Source organism: Adiantum capillus-veneris, chromosome 24 (genome assembly GCF_014529385.1).
Source record: "Adiantum capillus-veneris isolate H3 chromosome 24, ASM1452938v2, whole genome shotgun sequence".
In the NCBI taxonomy this organism is placed as follows: Eukaryota; Viridiplantae; Streptophyta; class Polypodiopsida; order Polypodiales; family Pteridaceae; genus Adiantum; species Adiantum capillus-veneris.
Genome location: NC_140954.1, coordinates 105529899 through 105546595, shown reverse-complemented (window position 1 = coordinate 105546595; position 16697 = coordinate 105529899). Strand labels below are relative to the sequence as shown.

General features: G+C 43.6%; 1 protein-coding gene across 2 annotated transcripts in view; it reads left to right on the top strand.

Moving 5' to 3' along the window:
- The first annotated feature begins 2240 nt into the window (after window positions 1-2240).
- Window positions 2241-16697, top strand: part of LOC147426900 (protein translation factor SUI1 homolog) — a 56607-nt gene continuing 42150 nt past the window's right edge. Inside the window, exons 1-3 of one of the 2 annotated variants that reach the window (XM_086498344.1) lie at window positions 2241-2394; window positions 2687-2752; window positions 4060-4265. In XM_086498344.1, coding sequence (XP_086354470.1) covers window positions 2716-2752; window positions 4060-4265 — 243 coding nt within the window. In that variant the 5' untranslated portion in view covers window positions 2241-2394; window positions 2687-2715. Of the gene's footprint in view, window positions 2431-2686; window positions 2753-4059; window positions 4266-16697 lie in introns of both variants that reach the window. The other variant, XM_086498345.1, reaches the window with a different exon arrangement.

The following is a 16697-nucleotide window of genomic DNA, read 5'->3' as shown; positions in this document are numbered from 1 at the left end:
CGAACTAAAATTGATTATTGAACCAACAAAATGAGTACTTAATTGCACCTTTAAATAGAGCTAGAGAAGGTAATGCAAAGGTGCAGTACAAACACATGTGAATCCAAAATCACCTTAAATAAGCCCTTAGCATATGGGCTCAACCTTAGAAGAGTGGGAATTAAATATAGCTCTGTATGGAACTCAATTTTTCTCATATAAACCTAGGACTAAACACATGACAATCACATGACTTCTTGCCAAGGGCTGCCAACTAGGCTCCATGTAGAAAAGCAAGGAACTAATGACGTTTTGCATGTTGGGAGTTGGGTATTCTCTTCTATGATAGTAACAATGTGGTCAAAATTAGAAGGTGAAGCTCCCATTACTTTTGTCCTCTTTAGGCACATCACATTTCACATATGTGAGTTGTTTTTCATGCTCTTGAGGCGGTTGACAAGACTTGCTATGTTTTTTCTGGATCCACTTTTAATTTTAGTTCTTTTTTGCCTTACTTTACTCCTTTTTCTCCTAGGCCTACAATTCTTTCCAATTATCGCCTATTATTGAGGATATTTTGCATTCATGTATGAAGTGTACATAATTGTTATGCAAGGATGTGATGATGACCCTAAAACTTGCTCGTCTTTTTCTTGGTTTTGTGCACTCATGGAAGGTGTTTATGCACCTAAACTCAATTACAATTAGGTTCTTGGCTGGCAACATCAATGTTAGGTAAGTGAGGATAGATGTGAATAAGGTGGATATCTTCATGAAGGCCTGGGAGCGGGGAGCAAAGAAGCTGAGGCGATTATTAAGAGCGATCCTTGGAATATGAGAGATGGCATTGAGTTGAGGGGGAGTGTTGAAATATCAAGCTCAACACATGATACGTCTTGAGACTTCTCACCTAGGATTGTCACTGGCATAAGATAATGGACATGAGGATTATTGCTAGTGGTACTACAACTAGGCTTCATAGACTTGGTCTACTTGTCAAGATTGATGACCCCTTATGCTGTTAACTCACTCACCATTTGCTTCACATTGCCCTTTGCACATAGTCTCTTTCTATGTTGTATTTTCCACTTATGTTTTGTAGTCCTTATTACCACTTTTAAGTAGTGAACAAGAATAAGAAGCTTCCACCCTCCATCTCCATCGTGTGCTCCCTTGGTTGTGTACATCTGTGCTTGCTAGCTCTCTCCTTCTCTATCTCTTAACGTTAAAACATGTGTGCCATCAAGGGGATATACAATGTTGGGCTCTCAAAAGACTTTTGGAAATACAAGCATGGCCATATGTCTTTTTTTGACTTCTGGACATGCTTGTATTTTTTTATACAGTCGTAGCATTTTTAGCACCATCTGTAAATAATTTGAGAACATTCAAAAATGTTTTCTCATAGACTTTCTCTAAATGAAGATACAACATCATATATGATCCTTCTCTTCAAGTTTGGATGACTTATCATTGAGGCTATGGGCATGGAGAGAACCGTGGAATCCCTGATAAAGATGCACCAAATCTCTACAAGCCAGTTCCTTGAAATTGCATAGGAGGCAAGCAAAAGAAGAAGAAGAAGAAGAAAGAATATTTAGGTGAGGATGGAGGCAAGACCTCAATAATTGGTTTAAAGATGGCATACAACACACTCTATTCATGATGTATCCCTAGACCCCACAATAATCAAGAATCTCTTACAATTACAATGCATCATGTGATGGAAAAAACTCTAGAGGCTCGCACTTTCTAGATTACATTCCCACATTGCCCCCAAGTACTAATGTATATCTTTGAGAGAGTATACATGATCCAATCCCTTTATGTGCAATCCACATCATAACAACATTTGGCTAGATCCCACCCCCTTGGATATGATACAATGTTGGGACATTGGGAAAGAGTCCCATCATTACACATTGTGCCCCTCAAGTCTGAGCATGATAACATACTTGAGTGCTTTCTTTGAAGAGGAGACCATCTCACCCACACATGCATTTGGCTAGCTCCCACTCCCTTGGATATGATACAATGTTGGGACATTGGGAAGGAGTCCCATCATTACGCACTATGCCCCTCAAGTCTGAGCATCATGACATACTTGAGTGCTTCCTAGAGACCATACTCACTCATACATGCTTAAGCCCATCCCTTTATCTTCAATTCAGACCATAGCAAGAATTGGCTTGCTCCTACTCCCATCCCTTTGATAAGAGACAACGTTGCGACACTCACAAGTTCAATATTATTGAGCATCATACCAAGTTTCAGTGTTCAGCTTTTGATCACCTCAGAGCTCAAAATTTTCAGCTCGGACCACTCCCGAGTGCCCCTGGCCCTGGCTCTATTCTTATTTTGAATACAGGGCGGTTCGCTGTTGCTACTGTGCGAGAGGATTATTTCGAGCTCCAGGTGCCCCCCTCCTCCCTTCTCCTCCTCCTGGCGGGCGTGCGTACACTCTCTCTCTCTCTCTCTCTCTCTCTCTCTCTCTCTCTCTGGGTTTCCGAGTTCTCTCACAATGGCGCCTAAACTTGATTTTCTGGCAAATACTCTACTAGAATTCCCTTCCGGAAGCTGGTTTCCTTGTACGCAAGCATGAATTGGTCCGCGCAGATTCTAGCATTCGCAGTTTTTATCAAGGCCGGACAGATTTCTCCTTTTCTCTTTTTCTGATCTCTCATTGTTTTTCTCTGTTGTGTTGCAGAGGCTGCCACACGTTCGGCTGGTTTTCTCATGTCGGATTTAGATGTGCAGATCTCTGGTACTTTTGGTATGTCCATTTACTTTCTGTGTATTTCCCCTCAATCACTCATCCAAGGCACCTTCTGAACCTCCTCTAAAAGCAGGGTGTTTGGTTGTTTTGTTGATCTACACCTTCACTGTTGTCAGTATGGAAAGCAATGAAAAAAACCTCAGCTTGTGGACCTTCGCATGGATGTATGATCGTGTGTGTGTGCACAGTGCCAGGGGTTTGTGTAGGTTGTAGCATGGATGTATGATTGTGTGTGCGCACAGTGCCAGGGGTTTGTGTAGGTTCATATAGAGGTAGCAAGTTCTGCACCCATGTGTGGAGCTCTTGAACACGGATGGTGCCATTGGAGATGCCAATTGTTTACCTGATACTGTATACAAGGGAGCTGATGGTTCTTGGATATGAACATCCAAAGGACAATATATCGATGGTGACATTAGAAATCATATGATGTGTTCACAATCGTTTGGAACAGTGTAGATTGAAAATATCAAATATGGATATCTTGTTTCTACGTATTCTCTTAATTATGAAAATGGCACTTGCATCTTCTTGACATTGGTAATGTTTTTCTGCTTATTATATGTATTTGCCATCTTTCATAATTGTGCTTTGATGTATTGATATGAGCTCATCTGCATAAGAAACAAAACTATCATAAATTTAGCACATCATAAATCTTCCAGCCTGATCATTGCAAAATTACCATGGCTTGTTGTGTTTGTTGGTTGTCCGATTGACCAGCTCCTTGTTTACCTCTTGTCCTATTGCCAAGAGGCTATCAGCATGGCCAGCTCATTTATGTATTGATTGATGAAAGGAGAGAAACCTTCCCAAGTCTATGTGCCTTTGTGCCCAGAACATCTCTAAGGTACAACTAGCGGCCTGGGCTCTTGCTGCATCACGAGGGGACTGGAGTGCATTGTAGGTGCCGGGCATGGAGCATGTGCTGGTATTAATTACAGAAGACAAGTGACAGAGGCACTGCCCTCTAGCTTTTTGATGACGTTCCATACACCACATTCTGATGGCCTAGCAGTAGTTAGCTGCTGTAAACCTAATTCATCATATCCATTAGTGATTTTTTGCTTATTTTCAACAGACATTTATTTGTGTAGGCTATCTAAGTAAAGGATAATGTCTTTGGAGGTGAATTTGGGCTTATTTCTGGATTGATCTAGGTATATGTAGAGATAGCTAAGTAAAGGAGAATGCCAATATTATTTTTGTTCTTCAGTACCGAGCTAGGCTTATGCCTCATCTTTTTCCTTTGGACTCGTCTATTGCTGGAGCTCAAATCAATAATGGGTGGGATGGTGTTGCAGATCCTTTTGCAGAAGCCAGCGGTGAGGATTCAAGTGCAGGTGCAAAAGACTATGTTCATGTGCGGATACAACAGCGTAACGGTAGAAAAAGCTTGACCACTGTGCAAGGATTAAAGAAAGAGTTCAATTACAACAAAATATTGAAGGATTTCAAAAAGGAGTTTTGCTGCAATGGGAGTCTAGTTGAGGACCCTGAGCTGGGTCAGGTGCTCTCTCTCTCTCTCTCTCTCTCTCTCTCTCTCTCTCTCATGACTGCGTTCGTGTGTGTGATGCATAAGAACAAGAAATTGGAATATCCTATGACCCAAGTGGTAGATTGGCTATCCTAGTTCCCTCTCAAATAGCAGGTCTTGAGTGCAAGAATTGTTGGATAGATCTTTGAGGTCTCTTGGGAATGTTCCCAAAACGCTAAAACTTCTTTATCTTCTTCTTCTCTCTCTCTCTCTCTCTCTCTCTCTCTCTCTCTCTCTCTCTCTCTCTCTCTGTGTGTGTGTGTGTGTGCGGCCCCCTTTCCCAATTTAGTTGCACACGTTGCAGCCTCTGTAGTTTGATTTTGTGAAAATTGCTCGGTACACACCCATTTCCTTTTTATCAACATGTGCATACGTTGTAAACTCATGCATTGGCCTTCTGTGACTTTTTGCTTAGTTGTATCTGTTAAAGTTTTGGCATCTCAAGTGAACTGCCCGTGTGATCCCATTATTTAGTTTGGCTTTTAGGTATTTATTTTACTCATTTGTCAAAGTCTTGGGTAGGGCAATTTACTGGGATTGCTATACAAGCAACCCCTTGCCTCCATTGTATACAAATTAAGTTATTCATTGCCAAGGTTGATCGGTTCAGAGACTCTCTCTCTCTCTCTCTCTCTCTCTCTCTCTCTCTCTCTCTCTCTCTCTCGTGCTCACTCCTCTTGGTCTCTACGCTTCCGCATTGTCGACTTTGACATGGTATCAGAGCGGTGTCGACATTGAAGCCCTTGGCGTGGAGGAGCAACCTTGAGAAGAAGACCAAAACCTTCGTCGCCGATGTTTTTCCCTCCCTAGCCCCCTTTTGTCGCTGCACTTCTCTGACTCTTGCGCTTTAAAATGCAGCACATAGCGGTGCCGACCTTCTCTTTGTCGCTAGCGTTTTGAAACGCTGGCGCTTGGTAGCATTTGCTACTGCCTGACCGGGCGTGTGGTCCCGCGAGCGTATCAAAACGCTCCCTTGCAGTGAGCGAGCAACGGTGTGTTCCCCCCTTGGCAAAGGCAAGTTCGAAGCGTTTCAAAACGCTGTCTTCTACACCTAGTCGACGTCTCACCTTCCTCCCCCTTGCTAGCGTTTCAAAACGCTGTCTGTCGCCAACTCCTACCCGGCCCTCACTTCTCCTCCAACGGTGCCTACATATAGTGTTTTAAAACGCTGCCAATGGCAAGCAAGAGAGAGGCTTGGAGTTTGTAGCATGGTTTTGCCGAGCCTTAAGTCGCAAGGAACGAGGAGTATGGCTCTTAAGAGAGCGGTGCAAAAGGACACTTGTGAAGCGGCTTGGAGATGAAGCGACGGAGTTTGGAAGAGAGGGTGTTAAGAGCTTTGACACTGCCTCGGTGGCTTGTGAAAGGCGGATTGAGGTGTAGCTTGGGAGACGAAGAGGCGGTTATTGGAGCGGCTTGGGAGTACCTGATACGAGTGGAATTGCTTGGGGATTTTTGTGCGGCTTGGAGGAATTTTGCGGCCCTTGGAGTGCGAGCAGGAGTACGATTTTCTAGGTCTTGCAACTTCAAAACAGCCTCCCCTTGCTTGAGCGTCCGCGAGGACAACGACCAAAAGCAACAAGTGGCTATGGATAACAGATCGTCAACCATCCATTTAGCGGCCTGTGCACCGGCACAGTTCTCAAGGAATGCAACAAATTGTTTGGCTCAAGTTTGTGAAGTCAAAAGAAATTGGAGGAGTTCGCTAGGACAGCGGCAAAGGTCAGTTGGACAAGGATGGGAGTACCAATACTCAGTTAACTGCCTCGGTATCCGAGAGGTCTGACCACAATCATGATTGTGATTCAACGTTTTGTTGGCTCGGGAGTTGGAAGCCAAAGGCAAAAGCAAGAATTCAATTGAAGACAAGGATAAAGGCAAGCTGGACAGAGATTACGGTAATAAAGGTTTGGCAAAGGAAATCGGCATGGCACTCGTGGAGGTGGCCACAATGGCCTCGATGTCACATTTCTAGTCAAATGACAAGTGTCACCACTAGCTTCAGCCAAAGAGAGGCTTGTGAGTGGCAGAGGGGGGCAAGCAATGCTCCCTATAATTAATTTGGACCCTTGTGTTGGAGTTCAAGTTATTGGTGTTTGGACCCGTAGGTCAGAGTTCAATGCACATGCATCTGGCAGGGAACCAATTGACGTCTAAAACACTATGGATGGGCGTGCCAATTCATTGTTGTTGGTCAGATTATTGACAGGATGTGTTCCAACAGTTCATTATCTTGGAGTTTTATATTTTGGACTTGATGTGTTCATAGTTCACGAATGGGGATTATTGGACGTAGTATGGTCTACAGTTCAAAGTTTCTACAAAGGCAACCGATGCTCAAGATGGCATTACTTTTAGGTACAAAGTTGAGGAGAGCAACACTGAGGTGTATCAAGTATTCCCTGTCGGTGCTGGGGTCACGGGTGTCCATGGTAGCTTCTTCATGGACTTGGTCTCACTATTGATGTCCACTATGAGCTGCAGAGAGGGTGTTAAAAGTTTTGGCATCTCAAGTGAACTGCCCAATGTGATTCCATTATTTAGTTTGGCTTTTAGGTATTTGTTTTACTCATTTGTCAAAGTCTTGGGTAGGGCAATTTAGTGGGATTGCTATATAAGCAACCCCTTGTCTCCATTGTATATTCAGGAGACTCTCTCTCTCTCTCTCTCTCTCTCTCTCTCTCTCTCGTGCTCATTCCCCTTGGTCTCTACGCTTCCGCATCGTTGACTTTGACAGTATCATGTTATTCTCATTTATCTTGGCTCAGTCAATTATAGGAATATTTACAGAGAAGATTATCTTGTATTAAAACTTAGTTATTTCAAGGCTATTAATGTGGAGAGGCAGATTTGACCCTATGATGTCCTGGATTTACTTTTTGGTTTCATGGCTTTGTGTTTTTCTGGTTGAATATCTTTTAACTAAAGAAAAACGAAAGATTGTTTTAAATGAGTGTAGAGTTTGCATGCCAAGGCTTCACCCCTCTTAATAGAGTTGAGCTTGTAATATTTAGTTTAATTACATGTGAGAGGCCAAAGTCTACAGAGAGAAAGGTCTCAAGACAAGACACATGGTGTTTGATTGTTGGCGACATGATTTGAATATGTGAATCACTTTTGTGAGAGGTATATGAATTGTTTGCAAGCCACAATATTGCACCACAATATTATCGTGTACTTTATCATGCCAAGGAGAGCATTGCGATTGGCAAGCCTTTTGATGTGAAAATCAATGTGTCCATGGTATTCTTGGATGGAAGCTAGCAAGGAATCGATGAGAGAAGTGACCTTGCTGGTATCTCCTGTTGCTAGCATGAAATGTGTTTTGGCACCTTGAAACCTTAAGACTTCTTAAACCTTTTGGGTGGTGCCGAAACTCTTCACATGAAACCTGGGCTATGGAAAGGCCCCTCAAATTTCTATACTTTACGATTGCTCACAAATTTGAGATGTCTTGGGCAATGAATTCCTTTTGATTTCAGTCTGATGTTTTGTTGCCTCTTTCCTATGGGATGAAACGTTACGGACTTCAGTGTTTCATTCTCGACGTTCTAGAATGAAATGTTTCATGGCTGAAATGTTTTGCAACTAAAACATTTTTGCTCAAAAGTAATCTTGCCTTTCATCATATAATAACCACCAACAACATGAGAAGGATCGGAAGTAGGCTTTTCTCACGTGCACTTAGGCCCTTGGTTGTGGGTTGGCCTCCCTTTTGGTAGGGATTCTTGGCACATATAGAGTTGCGCCGAACCTGTTGTCCATTTTTGTATTCCCAACACATTGCATTTTCCTATAGTCAGTGGAAAAGGAGTTTCTTTCAAGTAGGGGGTGGTTGAAGCACTTCTACATTTGATGTGAGAAGATATAGTTTTATGTCCCTTTTGACTCTTATGGAGCATGAGGGTCCTCTAATATCACCTTTAGAGGGTCTATGGGAGAGGGATGAGGCTAGGGCTCGTTCTTTGGCACTCTTCTAGAAGAAGGTGCAGAGCGTGGAGTACCGGCTTGTACCGTGTTGATGCAGTATAAAGAAATACCGAAAGGGGCGCCAAGATTTGGGGCCAATACTCTCTGGGGTGGAATTTTGCCACTCCGTGTCGCGTGTTGTCTCTCTTTTAGTTCAATTGAAGTGCTAAAAGTCTGTTCAGTCTGTTCTTTTCTATTGGCACATGGTGCCCGTCTTGTGATAGTATAACAGACGTTTCTCAATCCCCTTGTTGATTGTTTGCAGCTAGTAAATAGCGGGATTGTTATGGAAGCATGGGAGATGGAGGTCCACTCTTTATTAGAGCTTTATGCTCACCTTCCAAGTGCTTTCAGTCTTGCTCATGGCTCTTCTCACGTGCGCACGGGCCCTTGGTTGTGGGGTGGCCACCCTTTCACCTCTTGGTGTGGATTTTGGTACATGTAGGATTTGCATCAGCCATTTTGGCCATTTTATATTTGTTCCCTAGTTTTTGTGGACTTTTATGTTGGGAGGACTCTCTTGTAGTTTTGCTCGATTCAAACTTGGCACATTGCCGTGGCCCATAGGCCCACAAAGCGATGCCGTGGTGTGTGTGTGTGTGAGAGAGAGAGAGAGAGAGAGAGAGAGAGAGAGAGAGAGAGAGAGAGAGAGAGAGAGAGAGAGAGAGAGAGAGAGAACTGGCCTATAGACTCGCTAAAGGATAGTAGACTTTGGCTTTCATCCGTTTTTAAAGAAGATACGCTGGATACTTATTGCAAGAGGTTTGGGATACTTCTCTACCCGTCTCTTCTTTTAAGAAAATCACCTTCAAGCATAGATTGGTGGTCAACAAGAAAAAGAGCTAGTTTTTCTTGCTAGAGAGAGACTTTTTGGGACACACAATAAGATAGAAATTATTCGGAAGTGGCCAAACTTAAAGAATATACATGAGGTTCAGAGATTTTTGGTTTTATGCTATCACTATAGGCGGTTCATTAGAAAGTTTGCGGAGATTGCTTCTCCAATGAAAGGGGTTCCATTTGCTTGGGGACCCTCACAAATTGCATCGTTCATGACACTCTAGGAAAAGTTGATGACTACTCGTGTTTTGATTTTGCGAGATTTGGAGAAACCGTTCGAAGTTTACTGTGATGCTTGTGGTAGCAGCTTGGGAGTAGTCTTAAAAGTTAATGCAAGAGGGCCATGGCCCATGCCATAGCCTATGAGAGTAGAATGTCCTCTCGACCAGAAAGGGTTGCATACATGTACAAGAAGGAGCTATTAGCAGTGATACATGCTCTAACTCAATGGAGACATTTTCTACTCGGAGCAGATCTCATAGTGTTTAGAGACCATCGGAGTCTGAGATACTTCTTCAAATAGTTGGCGAATAAGCAAATGAGATGGGCAAACATTTGGTCGCAATATCACCTAATTGTTCATGTTACGGGAAAGAAGAATCTGGTGGTAGACGCATTGCATGAGTACCAGCGAGACCAGTATTACCGGTACAACATTGAAAATCTGAGACCAGTACCAGTATTCAAGTATTGAGCCGTGGAGCTTAAGGCAAGCTAAGAATAGTATTTAAAGGGGCGAAAAATAGGGAAAAGCGAGGATTACACACGCAATGCAGAAGCTAAATAAAGAGGAAGGGGGGGCTAAAAATAGGAGATTGGATGTGCCTGTGGGAGGGGACATGGAAGAAGGAAGGGGAGATTTTTCCGAGGAGACAGGGAAGTTGAAGAAGGAGAGAGTTTTTGGAGGAGGGGGGGGGAAAGGAGCTCGGTAAGCGAAAGCAATGCAAATATACAGAGTTCAACAACATTCAAAGCAGGGATTGAAAGCCCTAGGTATCAGACATCTCGGAAATACATCATCAGAGCTTTGAAGATATGGTTGATCAGTATCTACAGATGTGGGAGATAGTATTAACGAAGGTTATCTCATGAGAAAGACTTGTGTATCACAAAGGATTTGTGGATAAGGTGTTGGCAGAGTGCCTTAATCGGATAATCCACCTATTGCTGGGGCTTGGGCATCGTATCTTGAAAGGGGTGGAAAAGTATCTCTACTAGCCTCAATGTAAAAAGGATGTGGATGAGTCACGTGCACATTTAACCCTATGTGCATGTTGACAAGCTATAACTCCTACTTCTAGGGCTTAGGTTAGCCTAGGAAGTGTTCTGGCACCCTTGTGAGCCTGTATGCGGGACATGCATGTCCAGGCACTTTAGAGTAGTTACATACTCTCTGATTGCACATTCCATATAGTACCAGTAGTACCAAGCCTAGGCAAGAACGGCATATGAAGCACCTCTTATTAATGGGTCACTAACTTATTAATAAGTGACATTTTAGCATAATTTTTCCAAGGTCGTGGGGGGCTCTAGATTGTATTGCTCGACCCAGCAAGGCCTGCTGGCTATACAAGGGATTGGGGGGTCACCTCTCAAGGAAAGTAAGGAAGAAGAAGAAGAAGTACCAGTACCCGCAGCACAAGTACTAGCAATAACCTATTGTTTTCAGCCAGCCCTTCAGCGTTTTCACCCTCAGCCATCGCCAGTCACAGATCAGCCCTTCAGCGTTTTTGCCTCATCACCAGGCTCCAGCACCTCAGTACCCCCAGCGTTTTGCTCCAGCAACTCAGCCATGAGTACCCTCAGCAGAACCAGCGTTTTTCAGCCAGTTTCACTACTGTTTCAGCCCACAAACGCCAGTGTTTTTCAGCATCAGCATCATCAGTTTTTAGTCCTTCAGCCATTGCTGAATTCAGCGCGCAAGCATCAGCGTTTTCAGATTTCAGCCCGTAGCCGAGAATACTGTTTGGTATTGTTTGAACTTGATTGGATAATATTTGGAATCCGTCCGAACTTGTTTGGACTTGGTGGTAAACCCTCCTTGAGCGGATGAACATGGTGGTATACCCTCATTGAGTGGGGGAAATAATCACGTGCTTGAGGTGGACTTGGTGGTAAAACCCGCTTTGTATTCATGTTTACGTGAATGCAAATGTGTGCTGCGCATTTGTGGCATTTGCATTGGCTTTAGCATGGCATTTTATTGTATTTATGAAGCATTCATTTGATTCTAATGCATCAAAAGTTTTAGCTTGAATGAGATAGACTTAAATGCGTGGTCTTAGTGCATCTAGACATCTGTGAGAGATCGGTGAGATCTTGTAAGGTGCAGTGGAAGTGAATGTTGAACTTTGCTCAAGATTAGTGCTCCGAACTGTGCTCAAGGGTTCCTTTTACTACGGAAGGGAGAGCCTTCCGTTCCTTTAATGAGAGAGTGCAATGGACACAAAGTTCAAACAAAGTGATGAACACTGTGAATGAAGGTGCTGAGATTGAGAGATAGAGAGAGAAGAATACGACACAAGAATGTTGTCAAAACCCTCCTCCGAAGGCCCCACTCTCTATGCCGAGAGCGGTCTACTATTGATTGCACAAATCTCTACAATGCTTGGACTTGCCGACGATGTCGACGACGATGAGGACGACGACGAGACGGGCTGAAATCTGAAAACGCTAATGGCTGAAATCTGCAAATATTTATCTGCTGAATTCCGACTCTATGTCGATGACAATGTCGATGGCGACGATGCAACGACAATGCGCTAAAAGCGCAGATGCTGAAATCTGTGTTTTCCGGGCTGAATCTGCAAACTTCGACGGATCTGACCGTGCGGCGAGGATCTACTGCGAGAAGGTGAGGTCTGCGAGGTTTGGGACTTCTAGTGCGATGTCTGATTGCTGAAAACTGAAAACGCTGGTGCTTATTGAGGCTCCGTCGTGATGAATCTGCAAAACGCTAAGGGGTCATGCTGATGCAAAAATGCTAGGGCTGAAAATTGTCTTGCTACTGCCGGTTGTCTTGCAAATGCAAAACGCTAGGCTTCTTGATCTTTCTTGCTGCTTCCGGGGCTGATTTGCTGTGCAAAACATGCCATGCTGCCTGTGGATGAAAACGCTAGGTCCTTGCAGATGCAAAAACGCTAGCTCTGCTGATGTGGGGGTCTTGTTGAGAAGGTGCCTGTTGAACTTTGGTTCCTGTTGCCTCTTTTGCCAGAAAGTGCTAGCGCTAGCTTTACTTATATATTGACTTACTGAATTTGCCCTACCTACTTTCCAACAAAAGTCACTTAAAAATAATAAGTGAAAAATGGCTAAAATAGGGAAATTAGGTCTATGCACTGTAAAAATGCTCCTGATGGGGTTTTGATGGAAATCTGATGATCATGCTGTGTGCAACCAGAGGATATGCATCTATTCTAAGTGTCTGGACATGCACGGTCTGTGAACAGACTCACGAAAGTGCTAGATCAATTCCTAATCTAACTGAACTGAACCCACGTCATAAAGTAGCTTGTCCACGTACACATAGGGTTAGATGTGCACGTGACATCCCCTCCTTTTCAAAGTGAGGTATTGGTACCGAACTGTATGGCGTTGAGGGAGATCACCAACAGCGTCTGGAATCTTGGAAAGGACTCTTCGCCAGCCCACGCTAATGCGTGGGTCATGCGATACTTGAACTTCATAAAGGTTTGCAACGCTTGCTTCTTTGGGCCGCGCCGAAAGTGACAAAGTCATCTGTGGCTCCTTCAATGCTTCAACTTCGTCGATAGTCATGCGTCTACCTTCTTCAAGGATCTCTGAGGTTGAAAATTCCTGAAACCACTTCCAACACAAAAACATGAACATACCCATTCAATGTAAAGTGACTGGAAAAATTATAGTCTTTCGAAAAAACTGTGCATGCAAGGCAGATGAACATATAGACGGAGTGCCAAACAGTTCATCAAACACACGCAAACAATAGGGTTGAATCTTGACTTTCTGATCTAAATCAATCATCTGTGGCAAATCACAATGAAAATACCGATGCTTGATGCTCAATCCTTCTTGTGCTCTTCCGGATACTGTGTCATGCCAAGGAAGAGACATGGAATGTGAATTCCTTGGGTGCAAAACGTTTCATCTTTCCATAAATAATTCGTATACATCTTTGCTTATTCATGAGTGAATCGGTGTTCATCGTGCAATATGTCATGCCTGTGAAAAGGGATCACATAAGGACGGTGACTAAAATACAGGAAAGCATCACGAATGAAACACTCGAACAATGCTTGCTGACTAATCATTCGAACACATAGTACTTCCTGTGGGGGTTCTTTGGACCTCGACTCGAGAGCCAAGATCGGTTCTTCGTGATTGATAGTATCTTCCTATGAGGGTCCTTTGGACTTGATTCGAGAGCCAAGATTGGTTCTTCATGATTGAGCGAATCTGCAATGAGGTTGTCTTCACTAGAAAAAGTATCAACTAAATCATCATCCTTGTGAACAATCACATCATCTTCTTGCAAATCATCATGCTTGTGAGAAATCACATCCTGATCATGCAAATCATCATGCTTGTAAGAAATCACATCTTGATCATGCAAATCATCATGCTCGTGAATAATCACATCTTGATCATTCAAATCATCATGCTTATCATTATCATGCAAATCATGTGTGTCATGCTTTGGAAAAGAAGAGACTGAGAGAGTCTCCTTTTCCGGATTCTTTGCAATCTTGGCCTGCACATTAGAAATGAGAGATGAAGAACGAACAACTTGCTTTCCTCGAATGATAAGGGGAGAGTCACTTTTGGCATTGAAAATGAATGTATTTTCCGCCCAATCAATGAGAGGGTTATGCTCACGAAACCATCGAATGCCCAAAAGCATATCACATCCTGAAAGAGGAGAGATTACAAATTTTATGCGGAAGGACACTTGTTGTGTAAGGTGCAGCGGAATGAATCTTGAACTTTGCTCAAGAGGAGTGCTCCGAACTGTGCTCAAGGGTTCCTTTTACTTACGGAAGGGAGAGCCTTCCATTCCTTTAGTGAGAGAGTGCAATGGACCCAAACAAAGTGAATAGACATTGTGAATGAAAGTGCTGAGACTAAGAGATAGAGAGAGAAGAATACGACACCAAAATGTTGTCAAACCCTTCTCTGAAGGCCCCACTCTCTATGGCAATAGCGGTCTACTTATGATTGCACAAATCTCTACAATGCTTTGGACTTGCCGACGATGTCGAGGACTATGAGGACGACGACTAGACGGGAACTGCTAATGGCTGAAATTTGCAAATCTTTATCTCTGAATTCTGACTCTATGTCGACGACGATGTCGATGACAACGGTACGATGATGATGCGCTGAAAACGCACATGCTGAAATCTGCGTTTTCCGGGCTGAAACTGCAAACTGTGTTGGATCTGACCGTGCGGCGAGGATCTGCTGCGGGAAGGTGAGATCGGCGAGGTTCGGGGTTTCTACTGCAGTGTCTTGATGCTGAAAACTACGCTGGTGCTTCTTCGGGTTCTGTCGCGAAGATCTGCAAAAACGCTAGGTCTCTTGCAGATGCAAAAATGCTAGGCTGGTTTGGGATCCTGCTGCGAAAACGCTAACTCCCTTGTTGTGCAATCTGCTAACGCTAGGGCTGATCTATCTTCTGCTGGTTCTGCAAAAGCAAAACGCTGGCTGATCTGCTTGCAAATGAAAACGCTGGCTGATCTTTGGTCCTTGGCTGAAAACGCTAGGTTTACCGCCGGTGGGGGGTCTTGTTGAGAAGGTGCCTGTTGAACAAGTTGTTTGTGCTGCCTCTTTTGCCAGAAAGTGCTAGTGCTAGGTTTCTTATATACAAACTTAGCAAAATTGCCCTACCTAGTTCCCAACAAAAGCCCTAGAGGTGGAATGTCTTCCCTTCTCTCTTCTTCCTCTGTGTGGGGTGGAGTGGGCACCCTCTCCTGATGATATTCTGATTGGTCTACACTCCTTGGGATTTCAGCATGTGGCGGGGAGTCAGCTGGTGGTGTTGGTTGCTTTTCACTCACTTCTGGCCTTGGTTGTGGAGGTGGTACCTCCTCTTCTATTGTGGCCGGCCTCAGCTGATCTCTCAGTGTTTTCAAGTCTTCTTCTTCAAGTAGTATCTCTGGTTCATCTGTGGCATTTCTTTGTTGGATGTATCTTTCAAACCAATCCAATTCAAAAGCTTCAGCATTTGCGTTTTTTGTCATGAGGGTGTATGAGCTACTAGAAGGCTTCCAAGTGGCGCCTACATCGCCTCGTAGAGATCTTTCTAGTACAAAGCCTTCTAGCATTCTCTCCATCTTTGCTACCTTCTGCAATCTGGTGTTGTTCTCAATTTCCACTTTCCGCTTCTTTAATCTCAAGTTCTCTTCTTCAGCCCTTCTTTCTTCTTCCCTCTTTTCGTATGTACTTCTGGTGACCCTTTCCAGCATGCGTCCTCCAATGGTGTTAGTAGAGGGAGGTACTCGCCTTTGTGGTATGTCTTCAATATTCTCTCGTAGTACCAGCCAGTTGTTCTGTTGAGGAGCAGTGGTAGCTGATCTGTCGCTCCTATGGCATGGTATATCATTCTGGTGAGTACTTCTCCTCCTGCAATATAATTTGGCTTGGCCTGCTGTAGCTTTGTCACTTCCTCAAATAGATATGATGCATGATCTATATAGAAATCATGTGTCATTCCCATAGCCCATGTCATTGTTGTTGAAATGACCCCGTGTGGTGTAGTGTATCTAGGCGGTCTCTTGTTGTAGCTCAACAAACATTGAGTGTATACCTATGTCAGTACCCTCACTTCTGGGTTTGCTATGAGTTCAAAAGACGGCAGTTTGGATCTTTGCAGGTAGACGGTGAGATTCTTCCTTCTTTCTCTCATGTTGGCTCCCTGATCAGACACTTTTAAAGCTTCTTTGATGATTTCCTTGGTGATCTGAATCTCCATCATCTCATTATCCATGCTTGCAACCCTGCAAGTTCCGTCTTCTTGGATAGTCTCAATTAGTTGTTGTACTCTCTTGAAATCTATCCCCACTGGCGGTAGTGAAACAAAGTCCCATAAGCCAACTTTCTTCAGCCATGATCTTTGCGGCGATCTTTTCAGGTAGTTTTCTGCCTCCTTGGGGATCATTACTGTATCCACTAAATTTTCTTTGCCATCCATATAGGAACCTTGGTAGATTTGGAAAGCTGCTGCCTATTGCACTTCTGCAGGTATCCATGTGGCTGCTAGCTTTAATGAATTTTGTAGAAGTGTACAGGGTGTTGCACCCTCCGTTGCCAGGTTCTTGCCTTTTCTTTTTCCCGGAGAAGCGTCCATGGATCCTGTATCCACAAGTAATGGTTAATGTATAAACATAGTGCCTCTTTTCTAAATTGATTATCACTTAAGCATGCATCTAGTTGAGCCCTCTTAGTCCCAAGATGAGTTAGTGAAAAATGTTAGCAGATAGACAAGTTCTTTCAGTATCTGACTCTGACGGCTTCAAATTAATGATGTTGATGAAGGAGAATGTGTCCAAATGCTTTGAAACTTTGTGTGGTACATGTGCATAGGGTATCTAAGCTCTCCATATGGTCACAATTTCAAAATCA